The sequence below is a fragment of the Gorilla gorilla genome, chromosome 2 (assembly GCF_029281585.2).
Source record: "Gorilla gorilla gorilla isolate KB3781 chromosome 2, NHGRI_mGorGor1-v2.1_pri, whole genome shotgun sequence".
NCBI lineage: Eukaryota > Metazoa > Chordata > Mammalia > Primates > Hominidae > Gorilla > Gorilla gorilla.
Genome location: NC_086017.1, coordinates 131,910,537 through 131,935,868, shown reverse-complemented (window position 1 = coordinate 131,935,868; position 25,332 = coordinate 131,910,537). Strand labels below are relative to the sequence as shown.

Sequence of the window (25,332 nt, the reverse complement as noted above, 5' to 3'; positions counted from 1 at the left end):
CTAATGGTAGTAGTAATAGAAATTTTAAAATCCTCTTAAAGTTGCTGCAAAGTGTGACACCCCCCCTTACACTCAAGTTAAAAAGGAATACTAACAGCCTGTCTTCTCTCTGTGGACAGTGAACCTTATCTATACTCCGCAACTCCACATTCCTCAAGGTTTATTACAGGCCCAGTGAGTTCCTGCATGGCTGCAGGGTCACAATACCAATAAGTTTAGGTTGCAAGACATGTTTCTCTTAAGATGTAAGAAATTTCGTAATGGTGCCTTTGTTTCTTGCTTCTGTAACTTACTTCTCGCCTCACGTAGTTCCCACCTTAAGATGTTTAAAAGTAGGAAAAGCCCTTTGTTCAGGGCTGACTTCTGGACATATGTCCGGCTGAGCCGGTGATCACCTTAATAAACTTTCCTGTACCTTTTTCAGTCTCTCCAGTATTTGATTGTCCCACAACAGGTTAACAATGAAATCAAGAAATAAATTTAAAAATTCTTTGAAATGAATAATAATCATGACATAACTTATCAAAACCTCTGGGACACAGCAAAAGTGCTGCTAAGAGGAAAGTACATAGCATTAAATGCCTACATCAAAAAGACTAAAACAGCATCCAACTGAGTTTCGACAAAAGTGCAAGAGCAATTATTTAATGAAAAAATAGTCTTCAACAAACACTGCTGGAGCAATTGGACATCCATAGTGGAAGAAAAAACAACTTTGACCTAAATCTCATACCTTAAACAAAAAAAAAGCTCAAAATGAGTTATAATTTTAAATGTAAAACCATAAAAACTTTTAGAAAAAAAATCAGAGAAAATCTTTGACACCTAAGGCACCGAGACATGACCTAGATGTCACAAAATTCTAGTTAGTATATGGAGAAACTGGATCTCCTACATATTTCTGGTAGAAATATAAAGTGACACAGCCACTCCAGGAAATAGCTTTGCATCTTCTTATAAATGTAAACAAATGTCATACAACCCAGCAATTGCGCTTTTTGGAAATTACACCAAGAGATGAAAACTTATGTTCACAAACATACTTGCACACAAATGATCATAGCAGCTTTACTTGTAATAAGTTCACAATGGAAACAATCTAGATATCCTTCAATGGGTGAATAGTTAAATAAACTGTAGTCAATAATACTGTAAAATAGTACTCAGAAATAAAATAAGCTCTTGATGTACACAACTTGAATGAATCTCCAGGAAATTATGCTTTGTAAAAATACAATCCCAAAAAGTTACACATTGTATGATTCCACTTATGTAACATTCTTGAGTTATAAAATTATAAATATGGAGAGCAGATTAGTGAATTCCAGGTGTTAGAAAAAGGAGAGATAGGGATGACAATGGAAGTGACTATAAATGGGTAGCGCAAGAACAATCTTTGTGGTGATAGAACCATTTTGTGTCTTGATTATAGTGGTTGTTACATGAGTGTAGTTATAATAAAATTACATATAACTATGCACATTCAAGTATACACACACACACACACAAGTGCATGTACGACATTAACATATGGAGTGAATTGAACATAAAACCTCTGTACTAGTTTTGCAACTTCCTACAAATCTGCAACTATTATGAAATAAAAAAGTATTTTAAAAAGTGAAATAATAAAAACAGAGAGAATTTGTTCTAACAAAGCTGCAGTAAAATAAAGAATAAAGAAAAATTTTCAGGCAAAAGAAAAAGAATGCAAGTAGACATAGTAAGGAATGAGGATCAAAAGAAAGAATAAACACATATGCTGATAAATATATATGAATATAAACAATATTAACATACTAAACTATATTAGCAATGTATTATAGGGTTTAAAACGGATGTGAAAATAAAATACAAAAAAATAATAATCCAAAGAGCAACAGGGATGGTAAATAGAGGTAAAATGCAAGTTGCTGTCATTATTAAAGAAGTGGTAAAAGAAATGCTCTATTTTAGATCAAAATAAGTGAAGGATTCATGTTGAAATCCTCAAAAAGAGGTTATTAAAGATAATCCCTCAAAAAGCATGAAAAAATACATATTAATGTCATATAGAGAAAAATAGGATAATAAAAAGTTTAAGTAAAAAGAAAGTAAAATAAAAAAGAAACATAAAGACTGAAATAAAAATATGGCAGATAAAAACCTAGCTATATCAGTAAATTATATTAAATGTTAGGTACACCAAGTATAAGACTAATATTGTCACCAGGTGCAATGGCTCACGCCTGTAATCCCAGCACTGGGAGGCCGAGGCAGGCAGATCACAAGGTCAAGAGATTGAGACTATCATGGCCAACATGGTGAAACCACATCTCTACTAAAAATACAAAAATTAGCTGGGCATGGTGGTGTGTGCCTGTAGGCCGAGCTACTTGGGAGGCCGAGGCAGGAGTATCACTTGAACCCAGGGCGTGGAAGTTGCAGTGAGCTGAGATTGTGCCACTGCACTCCAGCCTGGTGAAAGAGTGAGACTCTGTCTCAAAAAAGAAAAATTGACTAATATTGTCAGACTAATTTTTTAAAATTGTATGCTTAAAAATGACTATGAAGAAGTTGACAATAATATAATGGAAATATATATGCCATGCAAACACAAAGTAAAGATGGACTAGCTATGCAAATATCAATGTATATTTCAAGACAATATATATTACTACAGAGAAAGAGATATTTTATAATGATAAAGTAATAAATACATATACAGAATATAAATGTATACATCCAACAACTTAGATTCAAAACATAAGTCATCACTACTAAAAAGAGAAATTCTCAAATTTATAATCATAGTGGGAGCTTTTAACGGTCCTCTCTTAATATCAGATAGAACAAATACAAACAAATTAGTAAGAATTTACAGATCTAACAACACAATTAATGAACTTAGTCAAATTTACATATATAGTACATTGAACCTAGTAACAGAATAGTAAAATTAGTTTGTGCACATTTACTAAAATTGTCCATGTGCTGAATCATAAAACAAGTCTCAACAAATGTCAAAGAAACTAAAACCATATACTATGATCTTTCCACAGTGGCATTTTATTCTTTACTAACAAGAGATAGAAAACTATCAACTTCTTGAAAACTAATTAACTTCTAAATAACACAAGGTTCAAATAAGAAACTATAGGAAAAATTATAAAAGTTTTAGTTCCACATTAATAAATATTAGACATAAAATCTGTTGGATGGAGCTCAAACAATTTTCAGGGAAAAATTATGGCCCTAAAGTCACATATTAAAGAAGAAAAAATACTGAAATCAGTTATGTAAGGTTCCATCTCATTAATCTAGTTAAAAGACAGTAAACCAAACCCAATGAAGAATAAAAATCAATAAACTAGAAAAATATATGTACATTTGAAAAAAATCAAGAATTCTATCAGTACTTTGAAAATACTGAAAAAATTATAAATCTCCAGAAGACTTATTTTTAAAAAAGATAACTCAAAAATAACCAGTATTAGGAATTGAAAATAGTAAACTACTACAGGCCCTACCATTCAGGCTAATAAATTTGAAAAATTAGATGAATAGAAAAAATTTCTTCAAAAACACAACTTACCAAAACTGACTCAAGAAAAAACAGAATATCTGAACATTTCTACACCTATTAAGGAAATGTAATATGTCATTTAAAATTGCCCCACATAGAAAACCCAGGCCTACATTGCTTTACTGGTGAATTTTTCCAAATTTTAAGAGGGAACACCAAAATTTCACAAATATTTATAGAGTATAGAAAAAAGGAAAGATCCCCCATTCATTTCATAAAGTCGACATAACTATGAAGTGAGAACTTGACAGGGGAATCAAAAGAATGGAAACTTACATACTAAACTTTTGTGAACATAGAGATTAAAATCTCAACTTATTAGCAAAATATCAGCAAACCCAGCATATATTACCACATATAATAATGCTAATACATCACAAAATTTGTATGTATTCTGGGAATGCAAGGGTCATCTGACATTTAAAGATCAACTGATGTAACTTACCACATTAACACATTTAAAAAGGGAAAAATTACATGCTCATCTCAATAGATGCATGAGAAAGTATATGATAAAATTCAACACCCATTCATGGTTTAAAATATATATATATTTCCTATCAGCATATATATATATATATATATGCTGATAGGAAAATAAGAGCAAAATAAACTTTCTTAATCTTACAAAGAACGTCTACCAAAAATCTTCCAGCAAATATCACACTTAAAGGTGAAATAATGAAAACATTCCCCCTACAATCAGTAATGAGACAAGAAAACCACTGTTCTTTTCCATTTTAGTCAGTACTATACTGGAGGCCTATAGCGGACAAACTCAAAGGTAGTTTCCATGAGTCCCACCTCATAGTATTCTTGCCCTTGAGTGTGCACGGGACCTGTGACTTCCTTTTAACTAATAGAATATGACAAAGGTCATGGGCTGTCACTTCTGTGTTCACATATGATTATGACCTCCATCTTGTAAGGAAACTCACACCCTTATTGGTTTTGAAGCAGCAAGCTGCTCTGTTGTGAGCTGGCTTATTGAGAGGGCTATATGGCAAAAAACTGAGGATCACCTCTGGCCAAACAGCCGGCAAAAAGTTGAGGCCCTCAATCCAACAACATGCAAGGGATATGAATGCTACCAACAACAAAATGAGCTTGAATAAAGATCCTTTCCCAGTCAAACCTCAGAAAATCACACAGCCCTGGCCACAATTTTAATTTGTGAGACCCTGCAACAAAAAAGTCAGCTAATAATATATATTTTTTAATTCTTAAATAAGCCAGGCATGGTGGCACATGCCTGTAGTTCCAGATATTCCAGATGCTTGGGAGGCTGAAAAAGAAGGATCCCTTGAGCCTAGGGGTTTGAGGCCAGCCTGAACAACATAGTGAGGCTCTATCTCTGAAAAAACATTTTTAAAACTTTTTGTAAACTCAACTAAGCTATGACTAGCCTCCTAACCCACTGAACTATGAGATAATAAATGTGTGTTAAGTCACTAAGTTTATGGTAACATTGTTACATAGCAATAGATAGTTAATACAAGGTCCTAACTAGTGTAATATGGTAACAACAACAAATAAAAGACATGTGTGTGTGTTTATATAATGTATAAATATGTATGAATATATATAATAAAATATGTATATACAAGTACCATTTACAAAAGCATTAAAAAATATCAAATATTTCTCAAAGAACTTAAAGCAGAGCCAACATTTGACCCAGCAATCCCATTACTGGGTATATACCCAAAGGAAAATAAATCATTCTACCAAAATGTCATCTGCCCTCATATGTTTAGTACAGCAGTATTCATAATAGCAAGGACATGGAATCAACCCAGGTGCCCAACAACAGTGGATCAGATAAAGAAAATGTGGTACCTATACACCATAGAATACTATGCAGCCATAAAAAAAATAAAATCACAACCTTTGCAGCCACAAGAATGCAGCTGGAGGCAATAATCCTAAAAGAATTAATGCAGGAACAGAAAACAATACTACATGTTCTCACTTAAAAGTGGGAGCTAAACATTGAGCACACATAGACATAAACATTTGAAGAATGGACACTATGAACTGCTAGAAGACGGAGGAAGGCAAACTACATACTAGATGGAAAAACTACCTATTTGGTACTATGCTCACCACCTGGGCGACAGGATACATACCCCAAACCTCAGCATCACACAATATGTCCATGTAATAAACATTAAACATGCCCATGCATCCTCTCTGTCTAAAATAAGAGTTGACATTTTTTAAAAAATCAAATATTTAAGACAAAACCTAAAAAAATGTGGACCATCTCTGCAAAAAAATCTATAAATATTACCTGGAGAAAGCAAAGACTCTAAGCAAATAAAGGAATATAACATATGTCCACAGACTGAATGAATCACTACTGTCACTGTCAATGACAGAGAGTCAATATTGCCATCTCCCACAGTCATGTCAGTTCTCCCGAAAATGATCTATAGATTCAAGGTAGTTCTAATCAAAATCTCACAAGGGTGTTTGTGGAATTTTTCAAGCCATTTGTTAAACTTAAACAGAAATGCAAGAGCGGCTGGCAAGATGGCCAAATAGGAACCGCTCCGGTCTGCAGCTCCTAGCAAGATCAACATAGAAGGTGAGTAATTTCTGCATTTTGAACTGAGGTACTCAGCTCATCTCACTGGGACTGGTTAGACAGTGGGTGCAGACCATCGAGGAGGAGCAGAAGCAGGGTGGGGCGTTGCCTCACCCAGGAAGTGCAAGGGGTTGAGGAACTCCCTACCTTAGCCAAGGGAAGCTGTGAGGGACTGTGCCGTGAGGAACAGTGCATTCCGGCTCAGACACTACACTTTCCAGAGTCTTCACAACCTGCAGACCAGGAGATTCCCTCCGGAGCCTACACCACCAGGGCCCTAGGTTTCAAGTGCAAAATATGGCAGCCATTTGAGCAGACACCGAGCTAGCTGGAGGAGTTGCTTTTCATACCTCAGTGGCGCTTGGAATGCCAGTGAGACAAGCATTCACTCCCCTGGAAAGTGGGCTGAAGCCAGGGATCCAAGTGGTCTAGCTCAGTGGATCCCAACCCCACCGAGCACAGCAAGCTAAGATCTACTGGCTTGAAACTCTTGCTGTCAACACAGCAGTCTGAGGTCGATCTGAAACATGCCATCTTGGTGGGGGGAGGGGCGTCCTCTATTACTCAGACTTGAGTAGGCGGTTTTCTGCTGACAGTGTAAACAAAGCCGCCAGGAAGTTCCACCTGGATGGAGCCCACCACAGCTCCACAAAGGTGCTATAGCCAGACCTCCTCTCTAAATTCCTCCTTGCTGGGCAAGGCATCTCCGAAAGAAAGGCAGCAGCCCCAGTCTGGGACTTATAGATAAAACTCTCATCTCCCTGGGACGGAGCACCTGGAGGAAGGAGCGGGTGTTGGCGCAGCTTCAGCAGACTTAAACATTCCTGGCTGCTAGTTCTGAATAGAGATCTCCCAGCACAGTGCTCAAGCTCTGCTAAGGGACAGACTGCCTCCTCAAGTGGGTCCCTAACCCCCATAGCTCCTGACTGGGAGACACCTCCCAGCAGGGGTTGATAGATACCTCATACAGGAGAGCTCCAGCTGGCATGTGGCGGGTGCCCCTTTGGGATGAAGCTTACAGAAAAAGAAACAGGCAGCAATCTTTGCTGTTCTGCAGCATCCACTGGTGATACCCAAGCAAACAGTCTGCAGTAGACCTCCAGCAAACTCCAGCAGATGGCCTGACTGTTAGAAAGAAAACTAACAAACAGAAAGGAATAGTATCAACATCAACAAAAAGGATATCCACACCAAAACCCCATCCAAAGGTTACCAACATCAAAGACCAAAGGTAGATAAATCCACAAAGATGGGGAGAAGCCAGCGCAAAAAGGTTGAAAATTCCAAGAACCAGAATGACTCTTCTGCTCCAAAGGATCACAACTCCTCACCAGCAAGGGAACAAAACTGGATGGAGAATGAGTTTGATGAATTGACAGAAGTAGGCTTCAGAAGATGGGTAATAACAAACTCCTCCAAGCTAAAAGAGCATGTTTTAACCCAATGCAAGGAAGCTAAGAACTTAGAAAAAAGGTTAGATGCATTGCTAACTAGAATAACTAATTTAGAGAAGAACATAAATGACCTGATGGAGCTGAAAAACACTGAATGAGAACTTTGTGAAGCATATACAAGTATCAATAGACCAATCAATCAGGCGGAAGAAAGAATGTCAAGAATGAAGAGCAACTTAATGAAATACAGCATGAAGACAAGATTAGAAAAAAAGAATGAAAAGGAATGAACAAAACCTCCAAGAAATATGGGACTATGTGAAAAGACCTAACCAATGTTTAATTGGTGTACCTGAAAGTGATGGGGAGAACGGAAGAAAGTTGGAAAACACTCTTCAGTATATTATCCAGGAGAACTTCCCCAACCTAGCAAGACAGGCCCAGGCCAACATTCAAATTCAGGAAATACACAGAATACCACAAAGATACTCCTTGAGAAAAGCAATCCCAAGACACATAATCATGAGATTCACCAAGGTTGAAATGAAGGAAAAAATGTTTAACATTTTTCCTTCAGCCACTGAGAAAGGTCAGGTTAGCCACACATTTCTAAGCCACTGAGAAAGGTCAGGTTAGCCACAAAGGGAAGCCCATCAGACTAACAGCAGATCTCTCTGCAGAAACCCTACCAGCCAGAAGAAAGTGGGGGGAAAATATTCAACATTTTTAAAGAGAAGAATTTGCAACCCATAATTTCATATCCAGCCAAACTAAGCTTCATAAGCAAAGGGAAATAAAATCCTTTACAGACGAGCAAATGCTGAGAGATTTTGTCACCACCAGGCCTGTCTTACAAGAGCTTCCTGGTGGCTTTGCCTTTCAAGAGCTCCTGAAGGAAGCACTAAACATGAACAGGAACAACCGACACCAGCAACTGCAAAAACATACCAAATTGTAAAGACCATCGACTCTACGAAGAAACTACATCAACTAACAGGAAAAATAACCAGCTAGCATCATAATGACAGGATCAAATTCACACATAACAATATTAACCTTAATTGTAAACAGGCTAAATGCCCCAATTAAAAGACACAGACTGGCAAATTGGATAAACAGTCAAGACCCATCAGTGTGTTGTATTCAGGAGACCCATCTCGTGCAAAGACACGCATAGGCTCAAAATAAAGGGATGGAGGAACAAATGGAAAGCAAAATAAAGCAGGGGTTGCTATCCCAGTCTCTGATAAAACAGACTTTAAACCAACAAAGATCAACAGAGACAAAGAAGGGCATTACATAATAGTAAAGGGATCAATGCAACAAGAAGAGCTAACTATCCTAAATATATCTGCACCACATACAGGAGCACCCAGATTCACTAGGCAAGTTCTTAGAGACCTACAAAGAGAATTAGACTCCCACACAATAATAGTGAGAGACTTTAACACCCCACTGTCAATATTAGATCAACAAGACAAAAAATTAACAAGGATGTTCAGGACTTGATATCAGCTCTCAACCAAGTGGACCTAATAGACATCTACAGAACTCTCCACCCCAAATCAAGAGAATATGCTTTCACCTCAGCACCACATCATACTTATTCTAAAATTGGCCACATAACTGGAAGTAAAACACTCCTCAGCAAATGCAAAAGAACAGAAATCATAACAAACAGTCTCTCAGACCACAGTGCAATCAAACTAGAACTCGGGGTTAAGAAACTCACTCAAAACCACACAACTGCATGGAAACTGAACAACATGCTCCTGAATGACTACTGGGTAAATAACAAAATTAAGGCAGAAATAAAGATGTTTTTTGAAACCAATGAGAACAAAGACTCAACGTACCAGAATCTCTGGGACGCAGCTAAAGCAGTGTTTAGATGGAAATTTATAGCATTAAATGCCCACAGGAGAATGTGGGAAAGATCTAAAATCAATACCCTAACATCACAATTAAAAGAACTAAAAAAGCAAGAGCAAACATATTCAAAAGGTAGCAGAAGACAAGAAATAACTAAGATCAGAGCAGAACTGAAGGAGATAGAGACACGAAAAACCCTTCAAAAAAAAATCAATAAATCCAGGAGCTGGTTTTTTGAAAAGATCAACAAAATAGATAGACCACTAGCCAAACTAATAAAGAAGAAGAGAAAAGAATCAAATAGATGCAGTAAAAAAATGATAAAGTGGATATCACCACTGATCCCACAGAAATACAAACTACCATCAGAGAATACTATAAACACCTCTATGGAAATAAACTAGAAAATCTGGAAGAAATGGATAAATTCCTGAACACATACAACCTCCCAGGTCTAAACCAGGAAGAAGTCGAATCCCTGAATAGACCAATAACAAATTCTGAAATTGAGGCAGTAATTAATAGCCTAACAACCAAAAACAGTCCAGAACAAGACAGATTCACAGCTGAATTCTACCAGAGGTACAAAGAGGAGCTGGTATCATTCCTTCTGAAACTATTCCAAACAATAGAAAAAGAGGGACTCCTCCCTAACTCATTTTGTGAGGCCAGCTTCATCCTGACACCAAAATCTGGCAGAGACACAACAAACAAGGAAAATTTCAGGCCAATATCCCTGATGAATATCGATGTGAAAATCTTCAGTAAAATACTGACAAACCAAGTCCAGCAGCACATCAAAAAGCTTATCCACCACAATCAAGTCAGCTTCATTCCTGGGAAGCAAGGCTGGTTCAACAAATGCAAATCAATAAACACAATCCATCACATAAAGAGAACAATTGACAGAAACCACATGATTATCTCAATAGATGCAGAAAAGGCCTTTGACAAAATTCAACACCCTTTCATGCTAAAAACGCTCAATAAACTAGGTACTGATGGAATGTATCTCAAAATAATAAGACCTATTTATGACAAACCCACAGCCAATATCATACTGAATGGGCAAAAACTGGAAGCATTCCCTTTCAAAACTAGCAGAAGACAAGGATGCCCTCTCTCACCACTCCTATTCAACATAGTATTGGAAGTTCTAGCCAGGGCAATCAGGCAAGCAAAAGAAATATAGGGTATTCAAATAGGAAGAGAGGAAATCAAATTGTCTTTGTTTGCAGATGACACGATTATATATTTAGAAAACCCCATAGTCTCAGCCCCAAATCTCCTTAAGCTGATAAGCAACTTAAGCAAAGTCTCAGAATACAAAATCAATGTGCAAAAATTACAAGCATTCCTAGACACCAATAATAGACAAACAGCCAAATCATGAGTGAACTCCCATTCACCATTGCTACTAACAGAATAAAATACGTAGGAATACAGCTTACAAGGGATGTGAAGGACCTCTTCGAGGAGAGCTACAAACCACTGCTCAAGGAAATAAGAGAGGACACAAACAAACGGAAAAACATTCCGTGCTCATGGATAGGAAGAATCAGTATGTTGAAAATGGGCATACTGACCAAAGTAATTTGTAGATTCAATGCTATCCCCATCAAGCTACCATTGACATTCTTCACAGAATTAGAAAAAAAACTACTTTAAATTTCATATAGAACCAAAAAAGAACCCACATAGCCAAGACAATCCTAAGCAAAAAGAACAAAGCTGGAGGCACCATGCTACCTGACTTCAAACTATACTACAAGGCTACAGTAACGAAAACACCATGGTACTGGTAACAAAACAGATATACAGACCAATGGAACACAACAGAGGCCTCAGAAATAACACCACACATCTACAACCATCTGATGTTTGACAAACCTGACTAAAACAAGCAATAAGGAAAGGATTCTCTATTTAACAAATGGTGTTGGGAAAACTGGCTAGCCACATCCTGAAAAGTGAAACTGGACCCCTTCCTTACACCTTATACAAAGATTAACTCAAGATGGATTGAAGACTTAAACGTAAGACCTAAAATAATAAAAACTCTAGAAGAAAATCTAGGCAATACCATTCAGGACATAGGCATGGGAAAAGACTTCATGACTAAAACGCCAAAAGCAATGGCAACAAAAGGCAAAATTGACAAATGGGATCTAATTAAACTAAAGAGATTCTGCACAGCAAAAGAAACTATCATCAGAGTGAACAGGCAACCCACAGAATGGGAGAACATTTTTTGCAATCTGTCCATCTGACAAAGGCTAATATCCAGAATCTACAAAGAACTTAAACAAATTTACAAGAAAAAAACCCATCAAAAAGTGGGCAAAGGATATGAACAGACACTCCTCAAAAGAAGACATTTATGTAGCCAACAAACATATGAAAAACAGCTCATCATCATTGGTCATTAGAGAAATGCAAATCAAAACCACACTGAGATACCATCTCACACCAGTTAGAATGGCTATGATTAAAAAGTCAGGAAACAACAGATGCTGGAGAGGATTTGGAGAAACAGGAACACTTTTACACTGTTAGTGGGAGTGTAAATTAGTTCAGCCATTGTGGAAGAGAGTGTGGTGATTCTTCAAGGATCTAGAATCAGAAATATCTTTGACTCAGCCATCCCATTACTGGGTATATACCCAAAGGATTAGAAATTATTCTACTATAAAGACACATGCACATGTATGCTTATTGCAGCACTGTTCACAGTAGCAAAGACTTGCAACCAACCCAAATGCCCATCAATGATAGACTGGATAAAATAAATGTGGCACATGTACACCATGGAATACTATGCAGCCATAGAAAAGGATTAGTTCGTGTCTTTTACAGGGACATGGATGAAGCTGGAAACCACGATTCTCAGCAAACTAACACAAGAACAGAAAACCAAACACCGCATATTCTCACTCATAAGTGGGAGGCGAACGATGAGAACACATGGACACAGAGAGGGGAACATCACACACTGGTCCTGTTGGGGGATGGGGGTGTAGGGGAGGGATAGCGTTACAAGAAATACCTAATGTAGATGACGGATTGATGAGTGCAGCAAACCACCATGGCACGTGTATACCTATGTAACAAACCTGCACTTTCTGCACATGTATCCCAAAACTTTAAGTATAATAAAAAAATTTTTAAAAAACAACAACAAAAAACATAAATTAAAGAGTAAGGTGTTATGCTACTTGGGAGACAGAGAACAATATGATGAGTCAGGCTACAGTATGTATTTGGAAGACAGAGTGAGAGAGAGAGAATGAGAGATAGAAAAAAAGAGATATAAAAAGAATTTAAAAATTTTTTATTATTATACCAAATTATTGATATATTTTCTAAAGAAATAAATGTCATAAAAAACAGAAATGCAAAAGTTAAGTTTAAGAAACAGAACTAAAATAGAATGGTTAATCAAATTGCAGAATATTCATTAAATAGAACAGTACATAACAATGAAAATAAACTACAGCTAAATGCCACATGGATGAAACTCATAAATACGGTGCTGAGCAAAGGAATCCAAAAGCAAAGAACTATATATATATTATTTCATTTTTATATGTGTCAAAAACAGGCGAAATTAATCTATAGAGTTGGAAATTAGGATACCTGGGGGTAAGGGACTGGAAGGTAACATAGGGGAGTTTCTATGATTCTAGTAATTTTCTGTATCTTGATTTAGGTGCTTGTTACACAAGGGCAAAGTTATTTCAAGGTGTACACTTAAGCTTTAAACAGTTTCCTGATGATTCAGTAAAATTTACAAACAAACAAAAAAATAGGGAAAGTCTATATAAAGAGTGATCCTTTAGAATATACTATAAAGGGAAAAAAGCAATACACAAAACCGTATAACATGCTACATTAACATGTAGCATTAATTTTGCCTGTTTTTTGACGCATACAAAAATGGAATAATATATATGTAGTTGTTTGCTTTCAGCTTCTTTTGCTCAGCACTGTATTTATGAGTTTCATCCATGTTGCATTTAACTGTAGTTTATTTATTTTCATTGTTATGTAGCATGTTATGCAGTTTTGTGTCTTGCTTTCTTCCTTCTTTATAATATATTCTAAAGATCTTGCTAATTTGTTTAACAATATATTGTGTGTAATGAAATATATATAAATATATATGTATATTTTGTCTTGCTTTTTTCCCTCTTTATAATATATTATAAAGACCTTGCTAATTTGTTTAAAGGTCTTGCTAATTTGTTTAACAAAAAAATACGATATTCTCTCTATATATGATATATGTAAAAATATACGATTTTCTATTTGGCTTATGTACATATAAGAAAGAAAATTATGTTACATATTATATTTGCTTATATATGTACATAATGAACATCTATAAAGAAACAACAAATTAATTACACTGTTTAGCTCTGCTGAGGGGAAGTAAGTGTCCAGGGGACAGGAGTAGAAGAAAGATCCTTTATTGTATATACTGTTGTACCTTTTGAATGTCAAACCCAGTAAATATATTAGTTATGCAACACTTTGAAAAGAATCAAAGCCAGTTCAAATTGCCTTTATAAAATAATATTTTAAATGTGGGTTATAAATTGGGTCTGCAAAAGCCAATTCAGATGGATCCAGTTTTCCAGAGATTTCATAAATTATGGAGTTTTCAACAAAATATTGCTTCCTTCCAGTTTAGCTAATCGTTTTCAGAAATTCTCTGATAGTAAGTAGCAGAACACTAGAGTAAGAAAAATTAAATATACATAATAAGTACAGACAATTTAAGGGTCTGTATATCATAGCCTACATTTGAATTTCACTCAAAAGCCATATAAAACAACTCTATGCTTTCTCCAGTATTACATAAATTTATGATTGTGATAGCAAGGACTGCTATGCCTAAAATATGAATGTTTTATTTTATTCATTACTCAGATCATGCATTACAAAAATCAAGACATTTTTACTTGCTTATTTAGGTTTAAAATCGTATTTGTAAGAAGTCCAAGGATCATCCACCAGAAACAGAATATATAAGCCTTACCAGATGCAACGGTTCATACTTGTAATCCTAATACTTTGTAAGGCCAAGGCAGGAGGATAGCTTGAGCCCAGTAGTTCAAGTCTAGCCTAGGCAACACAGTGAGACCCCAGGCCAAGCACAGTGGCTCATGCCTCTAATCCCAGCACTTTGGGAGGCTAAGGTGGGAGGATTGCTTGAGCCCAGGAATTTGAAACCAGCCTGGGCAACATGGAGAGAATCTGTCTCTACAAAAAAAAAAAAAAAAAAAAAAATTAACATTAGTCAGGCATCATAGTGCACACCTCAGGAGGCTAAGGTGGGAGGACTGCCGTAGCCCAGGAATTCAAGGTTGTAGTGAGCCATGCTCATGCTACTGTACTCCAGCTTAGGTGACAGAGTGAGACCCTGTCTCAAAAAAAGCATAGTAAGAAACCATGTTTACTTTAAAAAAAAAAAATAGCTGGACGTGGTAGCACATGCCCATAGTCCCAGCACTTAAGGAGGCTGAGGCGGGAGGATTGCTTGAGCCCAGGAGTTTGGGGCTGCAGTGAGCTAAGATCACACCATTGCACTCCAGCCTGGGAGACAGAGCAGGACCCTGTCTCCAATAATAATACTCCAATAAAAGTAATAATAATAATAATGAAAGCCTATTACTTAACAATCTAAGGCTGGATTCTGCCTTCAAAAATTGTAAGACTAAAGACTGTAGGTGCCCTAATAAAATAAGCTAAAATTTATAGTATAAATTTTATAAACTGAAACACATTTAGCATAAACATAAGAGTACTTAGAAAATTTACAGAATTAAACGGCTAATATCAGATGTTTTGGAGAATGTCCCAAAAGATGCTTGGTTAAATTCTCCTATAGGACCTGAACCTCCCATTCACCATACTTTGATAGATAATTTTATCTCCTCCAATAAGTTATGATCATAATGAATATTCTCATGTTACATAACAATATGTATGTATCTTTCTTAAGAGATAAATATCACATTTATCTTTAATGTAAGCATTAAAACATTTTCAAACTTCCTGTGATTAAAACTTATCTCAAATCTGTCAGCTTGCTCTTTTATGTTTCTACCAATTAATCTAACTCAGTTGAGATAATAAAATCACAATTGGAAATCATCACCCCTAATCAATTCTTCCTCCCAAAAAGTCCATAAAAGGGGCCAGAACATTGCCTTCAACATTCCAATTGTGAGGGGAAATAAAAACACTCTGTCCATCCATATAAAAGTATACAGTCATATCTACTCAAAGTATTAGAAGAAAAATCTTACAAGAAGAGAGAAAGATAAAATCAATATGGTGATCTAAATAGGTAATATTTTACTGGTAAAGAAAAAGAAACAGTAAAACAATTCTTTTTAAAATTTTATTATTATTATACTTTAAGTTTTACAGTACATGTGCACAACGTGCAGGTTTGTTACATATGTATAAATATGCCATGTTGGTGTGCTGCACCCATTAACTCGTCATTTACCATTAGGTATATCTCCTAATGCTATCCCTCCCCCCTCCTCCCACCCCACAACAGGCCCTGGAGTGTGATGTTCCCCTTCCTGTGTCCATGTGTTCTCATTGTTCAATTCCCACCTATGAGTGAGAGCATGCGGTGTTTGGTTTCTTGTCCTTCTGATGGTTTGCTGAGATGATGGTTTCCAGTTTAATCCATGTCCCTACAAAGGACATGAACTCTTCATTTTTTATGGCTGCATAGTATTCCATGGTGTATATGTGCCACATTTTCTTAATCCAGTCTATCGTTGTTGGACATTTGGGTTGGTTCCAAGTCTTTGCTATTGTGAATAGTGTTGCAATAAACATACGTGTGCATGTGTCTTTATAGCAGCATGATTTATAATCCTTTGGGTATATACCCAGTAATGGGATGGCTGGGTCAAATGGTATTTCTAGATCTAGAACTAGAAATCGCCTGAGGAATCGCCACACTGACTTCCACAATGGTTAAACTAGATTACAGTCCCACCAACCGTGTAAAAGTGTTCCTATTTCTCCACATCCTCTCCAGCACCTGTTGTTTCCTGACTTTTTAATGATCGCCATTCTAACTGGTGTGAGATGGTATCTCATTGTGGTTTTGATTTGCATTTCTCTGATGGCCAGTGATGATGAGCATTTTTTCATGTCTTTTGGCTGCATAAATGTTTTCTTTTGAGAAGTGTCTGTTCATATCCTTTGCCCACTTTTTGATGGGGTTGTTTGTTTTTTCTTCTTGTAAATTTGTTTGAGTTCATTGTAGATTCTGGATATTAGCCCTTTGTCAGATGAGTAGGTTGCGAAAATTTTCTCCCATTTTGTAGGTTGCCTGTTCACTCTGATGGTAGTTTCTTTTGCTGTGCAGAAGCTCTTTAGTTTAATTAGATCCCATTTGTCAATTTTGGCTTTTGTTGCCATTGCTTTTGGTGCTTTAGACATGAAGTCCTTGCCCATGCCTATGTCCTGAATGGTATTACCTAGGTTTTCTTCTAGGGTTTTTATGGTTTTAGGTCTCACATGTAAGTCTTTAATCCATCTTGAATTAATTTTTGTTTAAGGTGTAAGGAAGGGATCCAGTTTCAGCTTTCTGCATATGGCTAGCCAGTTTTCCCAGCACCATTTATTAAATAGGGAATCCTTTCCCCATTTCTTGTTATTGTCAGGTTTGTCAAAGATCAGATGGTTGTAGATATGTGGTGTTATTTCTGAGGGCTCTGTTCTGTTCCATTGATCTATATCTCTGTTTTGGTACCAGTACCATGCTGTTTTGGTTACTGTAGCCTTGTAGTATAGTTTGAAGTCAGGTAGTGTGATGCCTCCGACCTTGTTCTTTTGGCTTAGGATTGACTTGGCAATGGGGGATTTTTTTGGCTCCATAGGAACTTTGAAGTAGTTTTTTCCAATTCTGTGAAGAAAGTCATTGGTAGCTTGATGGGGATTGCATTGAATCTATTAATTATCTTGGGCAATATGGCCGTTTTCACAATATTGATTCTTCCTATCCATGAGCATGGAATGTTCTTCCATTTGTTTGTATCCTCTTTTATTTCATGGAGCAGTGGTTTGTAGTTCTCCTTGAAGAGGTCCTTCACGTCCCTGTGAGTTGGATTCCTAGGTATTTTATTCTCTTTGAAGCAATTGGGAATGGGAGTCCACTCATGATTTGGCTCTCTGTTTGTCTGTTATTGGTGTATAAGAATGCTTGTGATTTTTGCACATTGATTTTGTATCCTGAGACCTTGCTGAAGTTGCCTATCAGCTTAAGGAGATTTTGGGCTGAGACAATGGGGTTTTCTAGATACACAGTCATGTCATCTGCACACAGGGACAATTTGACTTCCTCTTTTCCTAATTGAATACCCTTTATTTCCTTCTCCTGCCTAATTGCCCTGGCCAGAACTTCCAATACTATGTTGAATAGGAATGGTGAGAGAGGGCATCCCTGTCTTGTGCCAGTTTTCAAAGGGAATGCTTCCAGTTTTTGCCCATTCAGTATGATATTGACTGTGGGTTTGTCATAGATAGCTCTTATTATTTTGAGATATGTCCCATCAATACCTAACTTATTGAGAGTTTTTAGCACGAAGGGTTGTTGAATTTTGTCAAAGGCCTTTTCTGCATCTATTGAGATAATCATGTGGTTTTTGCCTTTGGTTCTGTTTATATGCTGGATTACATTTATTGATTTGCATATATTGAACCAGCGTTGCATCCCAGGGATGAAGCCCACTTGATCATGGTGGATAAGCTTTTTGATGTGCTGCAGGATTCTGTTTGCCAGTATTTTATTGAGGATTTTTGCATCCATGTTCATCAGGGATATCGGTCTAAAATTCTCTTCTTTGGTTATGTCTCTGCCAGGCTTTGGTATCAAAGCCTGGATGCCAGGATGACGCTGGCCTCATAAAATGAGTTAGGGAGGATTCCCTCTTTTTCTATTGATTGGAATAGTTTCAGAAGGAATGGTACCAGCTCCTCCTTGTACCTCTGGTAGAATTCGGCTGTGAATCCATCTGGTCCTGGACTTTTTTTGGTTGGTAAGCTATTGATTATTGCCACAATTTCAGAGCCTGTTATTGGTCTATTCAGAGATTCAACTTCTTCCTGGTTTAGTCTTGGGAGGGTGTATGTGTCCAGGAATTTATCCATTTCTTCTAGATTTTCTAGTTTATTTGCGTGGAGGTGTTTGTAGTATTCTCTGATGGTAGTTTGTATTTCTGTGGGATCGGTGGTGATATAACCTTTATCATTTTTTATTGCATCTATTTGATTCTTCTCTCTTTTCTTCTTTATTAGTCTTGCTAGTGGTCTATCAATTTTGTTGATCTTTTCAAAAGACCAGCTCCTGGATTCATTAATTTTTTGAAGGGTTTTTTGTGTCTCTATCTCCTTCAGTTCTGCTCTGATTTTAGTTATTTCTTGCCTCCTGCTAGCTTTTGAATGTGTTTGCTCTTGCTTCTCTAGTTCTTTTAATTGTGATGTCAGGGTGTCAATTTTGGATCTTTCCTGCTTTCTCTTGTGGGCATTTAGTGCTATAAATTTCCCTCTACACACTGCTTTGAATGTGTCCCAGAGATTCTGGTATGTTGTGTCTTTGTTCTCGTTGGTTTCAAAGAACATCTTTATTTCTGCCTTCATTTCGTCATGTACCCAGTAGTCATTCAGGAGCAGGTTGTTCAGTTTCCATGTAGTTGAGCGGTTTTGAGTGAGTTTCTTAGTCCTGACTTCTAGTTTGATTGCACTGTGGTCTGAGAGACAGTTTTTTATAATTTCTGTTCTTTTACATTTGCTGAGGAGTGCTTTACTTCCAACTATGTGGTCAATTTTGGAATAGGTGTGGTGTGCTGCTGAAAAAAAATGTATATTCTGTTGATTTGGGGTGGAGAGTTCTGTAGATGTCTATTAGGTCTGCTTGATGCAGAGCTGAGTACAATTCCTGGGTATCCTTGTTAACTTTCTGTCTCACTGATCTGTCTAATGTTGACAGTGGGGTGTTAAAGTCTCCCATTATTATTGTGTGGGAGTCTAAGTCTCTTTGTAGGTCACTCAGGACTTGCTTTATGAATCTGGGTGCTCCTGTATTGGGTGCATATATATTTAGGAGAGTTAGCTCTTCTTGTTGAATTGATCCCTTTACCATTATGTAATGGCCTTCTTTGTCTCTTTTGATCTCTGTTGGTTTAAAGTCTGTTTTATCAGAGACTAGGATTGCAACCCCTGCTTTTTTTTGTTTTCCATTTGCTTGGTAGATCTTCCCCCATCCCTTTATTTTGAGCCTATGTCTGTCTCTGCACATGAGATGGGTTTCCTGAATACAGCACACTGATGGGTGTTGACTCTTCATCCAATTTGCCAGTCTGTGTCTTTTAATTGGAGCATTTAGCCCATTTACATTAAAAGTTAATATTGTTATGTGTGTATTTGGTCCTGTCATTATGATGTTAGCTGGTTATTTTGCTCGTTAGTTGATGCAGTTTCTTCCTAGCCTTGATGGTCTTTACATTTTGGCATGTTTTTGCAGTGGCTGGTACCGGTTGTTCCTTTCCATATTTAGTGCTTCCTTCAGGAGCTCTTTTAGGGCAGGCCTGGTGGTGACAAAATCTCTCAGCATTTGCTTGTCTGTAAAGTATTTTATTTCTCCTTCATTTATGAAGCTTAGTTTGGCTAGATATGAAATTCTGGGTTGAAAATTCTTTTCTTTAAGAATGTTGAATATTGGCCCCCACTCTCTTCTGAACAACTCTTTACTGATCTTAAAGTTTTTTGATATCCTTGAAATTTCTGCTACATTACTTATTTTAAACTAAAATAACCAGAATTAGGACTAAAGAAATAAGTCCTATCTAGTTTCAACAAATGTCTAAAATATAAATTCCTTTCCTCTTAAAAAAAAAAAAAAGACTAAGTTTAGAGATTTGGGGTGAGATATCTGAGTAGAAGTGGGTAATAAGCACCACTCTCATGGAGAGAAGAAACAGTGGTGAATGGACACTAGCTCTTCAACCAGAACATCCAGGTGGAAACATGGGGATCTATCAGAGAAACAGCATCACCCAAAGTGAACAGAGAAGAGCAAGACAGGACAATTGCCCACCCAGAAGTGGCATAGAGCCAGAGGAGTCCTCGCATCACAGGGAACAGTGAGTGAGTGAGAGTCCCCAGGGATTCACACTTCTGTCATGGACCTTTGCATCCTTGGACTCAGGATCAGGAGATTTCTCATGATCCCTGCAACCAGGGCTTCCAGAAAAACATGCAAAGAGTTATGTGGAGTCTTGGCAGAGCCATCACTCAGGTACTCACAGACTCCCAGGAGTGCTGGATCCCCAGGCACCTCAACACCAGCAGATGCAGCTCTAGCAATGGAGGAGGCCAGGCTCCCTCACATGTCCCCAGGAAAGGGGCTGAATCCATGTGGCTGAAGAGTAACCAGGCCCAGTAGGCCTTATCCTGCAAGGTGCTACAGGCCTCGTCTCTGCAGCACCTTGCAGGATAAGACCCATGGGCCTGGGACAGAAGTGAGACCACCACAGCCCTACCAGAATGCTCGGATCAGGAGCAGCTCTGTGCTTTTCTGGGACAAGCTCCTAGAGGGAGAGGCAGACCACACCCACAACCCTCCCTCCTGTTTGCCCTCAGGCTGGGGAGTGTACGCAGTGATTAGGGGCAATCGTAGACACCCAGTAAAAGGCAGCCACCTTAAGGAAAAGTAGCCAGATTGTTTTCCACAGGAGCCCCCACCCCTGCTACTTCTCACTGAGCAAGGCCTCCTGACCTAGAACCTCAACCACCCCACACTGGACTCTTAGGCCACTACCAGCTCTCCACTTCCCTGGGACAGAGCTCTCAGTGGGAAAGGCAGGCCACCATGTTTGTTGCCCTACAACCTTCCCCACTGATGCCCTCAAGATCAGGAGGGAACACAGTGATTAGGGACTACCGTGAAACCCTAGCACAGTGCAGCCACCTTACAGAAAAGCAGCAGACTGTTTTCTACATGGGTCCCCAACCCTGCTATGCTTCTCTGGGCAGTGTCTCCCTACTGGGGTCTCTAACCACCCCCTACCTAGGCTCTCAGGCTAGTAGCAGCTCTGTGCTTTTCTGGGACAGAGCTCACAGAAGGAGCAAGCAGGCCACCATTTTTGCTGCCCTGCAGCCCTTGCTCCTGTTGCCCTTGGGATTGAGAGGATGTATAGTGGTTGGGGACCGATACAAACCTCTAGCACAACACAGCCACTTTATGGAAAAGCAGCCAGACTTGTCCACATGCCTCCACTACTCTTCACTGGGCAGTGCCTCTTGACCTGGGCTCCCAGCACCTGTAGTCCCAGCTACTCAGGAGGCTGAGGCAGGATAATCACTCGAACCAAGGAGGCGGAGGTTGCAGTGAGCCAAGATTGTGCCACTGTACTCCAGACTGAGCAATAGAGCAAGACTCTGTCTTAAAAAAAAAAGATTCAAACTGATCTGATAGAGTGGAAAACACACTACAAGAATTTCATAATGTAATTGCAAGTATTAACAGAAGAATAGACCAAGTTCAGGAAAGAATCTGAGAGCTCAATGACTGGTTCTCTGAACTAACTCAGTCAGAGAAAGAAAATGAACAAAACGCTCAAAAAATAAAGGATTATGTAAAGAGACCAAATCTCCAATTCATTAGTATCCCTGAAAGAGATAAGGAGAGAGCAAGCAACTTGGAAAATATATTTCAGAATATCACCCATGAAAACGTCCCCAGCCTTACTAGAGAGGCCAAAATACAAATTCAGGAAATGCAGAGAACCAATGTGAGATACTACACAAAAAGACCATGGCCAAGACACATAATTAGATTCTCCAAGGCTGAAAGAAAAGGGAAAAAGTGAAAGGCAGCTGGAGAGAAGGGGCATGTCACCTACAAAGGAAACCCCATCAGCTAACAGAGGAACTTTCAATAGAAACCTTACAAGCCAGAAGAAATTGGGGGCCTATATTCAGCCTTATTAAATAAAACAATTTCCAAGAAAGAATTTCATATCCAGCCAAACTAAGCTTCATAAACCTAGGAGAAATTAGATCCTTTCCCAATAAGCAAATGCTAAGGGAATTTATGACCACCAGACCTGCCTTACAAGAGGTCCTGAAAGGAGTGCTAAATATGGAAAGCAAAGACTGTTATAAGCTACTACAAAAAGACACTTAGGTATACAAACTGTTGACCCTATAAAGCAACCACACAAACAAGTCTGCACAATAGCCAGCTAGAAACATGATGAAAGGATCAAATCCACACACATAAATATTAAACTTGAATGTAAATTGGCTAAATGCTCCAATTAAAAGGCACAGAGTGGCAAGCTGTATAAAGAAGCAGGACTGAATGGTATTCTGTCTTCAAGAGACCCATCTCACATGTAATGACACCCATAGGCTCAAAGTAAAGGGATAGAGGAAAATCTACCAAGCAAATGGCAGTCAGAAAAAAGCAGGGGTTGCTATTTCAGACAAAACATACTTTAAGCTAACAAAGATCAAAAAAGACAAGGAAGGACATTACGTAATGGTAAAGGCTTCAATTCAACAAGAATGCCTAACTATCCTAAATATATATGCACCCAACACAGGAGCACCCAGATTCATAAAGCGAGTTCTTAGAGACCTACAAAGAGACAGATTCTGACACAATAATAGTGGGAGACTTCAACACCCTACTGACAGTTTTTAGATAGACCATCCAGTCAGAAAATTAACAAAGATTTTCAGGATCTAAACTTAACACTTGACCAAATGGAACTATTAGACATCTACAAAATGCCCTACCCAAAAGGAACAGAATATACCGTCTTCTTATCTGCACATAGCACATACTCTAAAATCAACCTCACAATTGGACATAAAACAATCCTCAGAAAATCTAAAAAAAATGAAACCATACCAACCACACTCTCAGGCCATAATACAATAAAAATAAAAATCAATACTAAGAAAATCGCTCAAAACCATACAATTGGACGGAAATTAAACAACCTGGTCCTGAATGACTTTTGGGTAAACAATGAAATTATGGCAGACATCAAGAAATTCTCTGGAACTACTGAGAACCAGGAAAACATACCAGAATCTCTAGGACACAGCTAAAGTAGTGCTAAGAGGAAAGTTTATAGTGCTAAAGGTCCACATCAAAAATTCATAAAATCTCAAATTAGCAACCTAACATTACACCTAGAGGAACTAGAGAAACAATACAAAACAAACCCAAAGCTAGCAAAAGACAAGAAATAACTAAAATCAGAGCTGAAATGAAGGAAACTAAGAGGCAAAAAAACCATACAAAAGATCAATGAGTACAAGAGTTGGTTTTTTGACATAAGAAATATGATAGACCACTAGCTAGGCTAATAAAGAGAAAAAGAGAGAAGATCCAAATAAACAATCATAAATGCCAAAAAAGATATTACCACCAACCCCACAGAAATATAAAAAACCCTCAGAGACTGCTATGAACACCTCTATGCACATAGACTAGAAAACCTAAAATAAATGAATACATTCCTGGAAACATACAAACTCCCAAGATTGAGCCAGGGAGAAATTGAATCCCTGGACAGACCAATAAAGAGTTCCAAAATTAAATCAGTAATAAAAAGCCTACCAACCATAAAGGACCCAGGACAAGAATGATTCACAGCCAAATTCCACCAGATGCATAAAGAATAGCTTGTACCATTCTAACTGAAACTACTCCAAAAAATTGAGGAGGAGGAACTCCTCTCCAACTGATTCTATGAGGCCAGCTTCATCCTGATACCAAAACCTGGCAGAAATACAACAAAAAAATCTTCAGGCCAATATCCTTGATGAACACAGATGTAAAAATTCTCAACAAAATACTAGCAAACTGAATCCTGCAGCACGTGAAAAAGCTAATCAACCACACTCAAGCAGGCTTTATCCCAGGATGCAAGGTTGGTTCAATAATCACAAATAAATAAATGCTATCTACTACATAAACAGAACTGAAAACAAAAACCACATGACTATCTCAATAGATGCAGAAAAGTCTTCTGGTACAATTCGATGTCCTTCATGTTAAAACCCCTCAACAAACTAGACATTAAAGGAACATATTTCAAAATAGGAAGAGCCATCTATGACAAACTCACAGCCAACATCATACTGAATGGGCAAAAGCTGGAAGCATTCCCCTTGAAAACCAAAACAAGACAAGGATGCCATCTCTCACCATTCCTAGTCAACATAGACTGGAAGTCCTAGGCAGAGCAATCATGCAAGAGAAAGAAATAAAAGGCCTGTAAATATTAATAGGAAGAAAGGAAGTCAAATTATCTCTCTTTGAAGATAATATGAGTCTACACATAGAAAACCCCATAATCTCAGCCCAAAAGCTCCTTAAGCTAATAAACATTGCATTAGTAGGTGACTGGATCTATATCAATTACACATTTTCTACAAAAAAGAAAACACTATGAAAGTAAGCATAAACATTAAATTATTTCTAGCTGTTGAGATTATGAGGAAAAAAGCCTGTCAAGTTAACAAAAACTTGCTCAGGAAATAATTTTGTTGTACATTAAGAAATTGTTTAATTCATAGGTTCTTACCGTTCCCGGTTAAATTTAAGAGAATGGAGAATGGCTGGCCTTTTTTGTCTAAGGTTCCACAAATGAAGTGTATCATCTGAACTTGCACTGACCAAGGCACCCTAGAACAAAAAGAAGATAAAGTAAGTGTGTGATTTACTTAATTTAGGGTGTTTTTAAATCACAAACAAGCTAATTTACTCAATGTTTACTACCTGAAGAGTTACTTTTGTTATCTCAGAAATATAAGGAAGGATAGGTGCATAAACTTCAATCAGGAAGGGTAAGAAT

The 25,332-nt window shown here is 37.7% G+C and overlaps 1 protein-coding gene across 4 annotated transcripts in view; it reads right to left on the bottom strand.

Annotated features, from left to right (window-relative positions):
* The window catches only part of STXBP5L (syntaxin binding protein 5L), a 514,817-nt gene that overhangs the window by 354,265 nt on the left and 135,220 nt on the right, over window positions 1–25,332 (bottom strand). For all 4 annotated transcript variants that reach the window (XM_019024729.3, XM_019024728.3, XM_031009718.3 and 1 more), the window contains exon 5: window positions 25,063–25,163. In XM_019024729.3, the coding sequence (XP_018880274.1) occupies window positions 25,063–25,163 (101 nt within the window). The remainder of the gene's footprint in view (window positions 1–25,062; window positions 25,164–25,332) is intronic.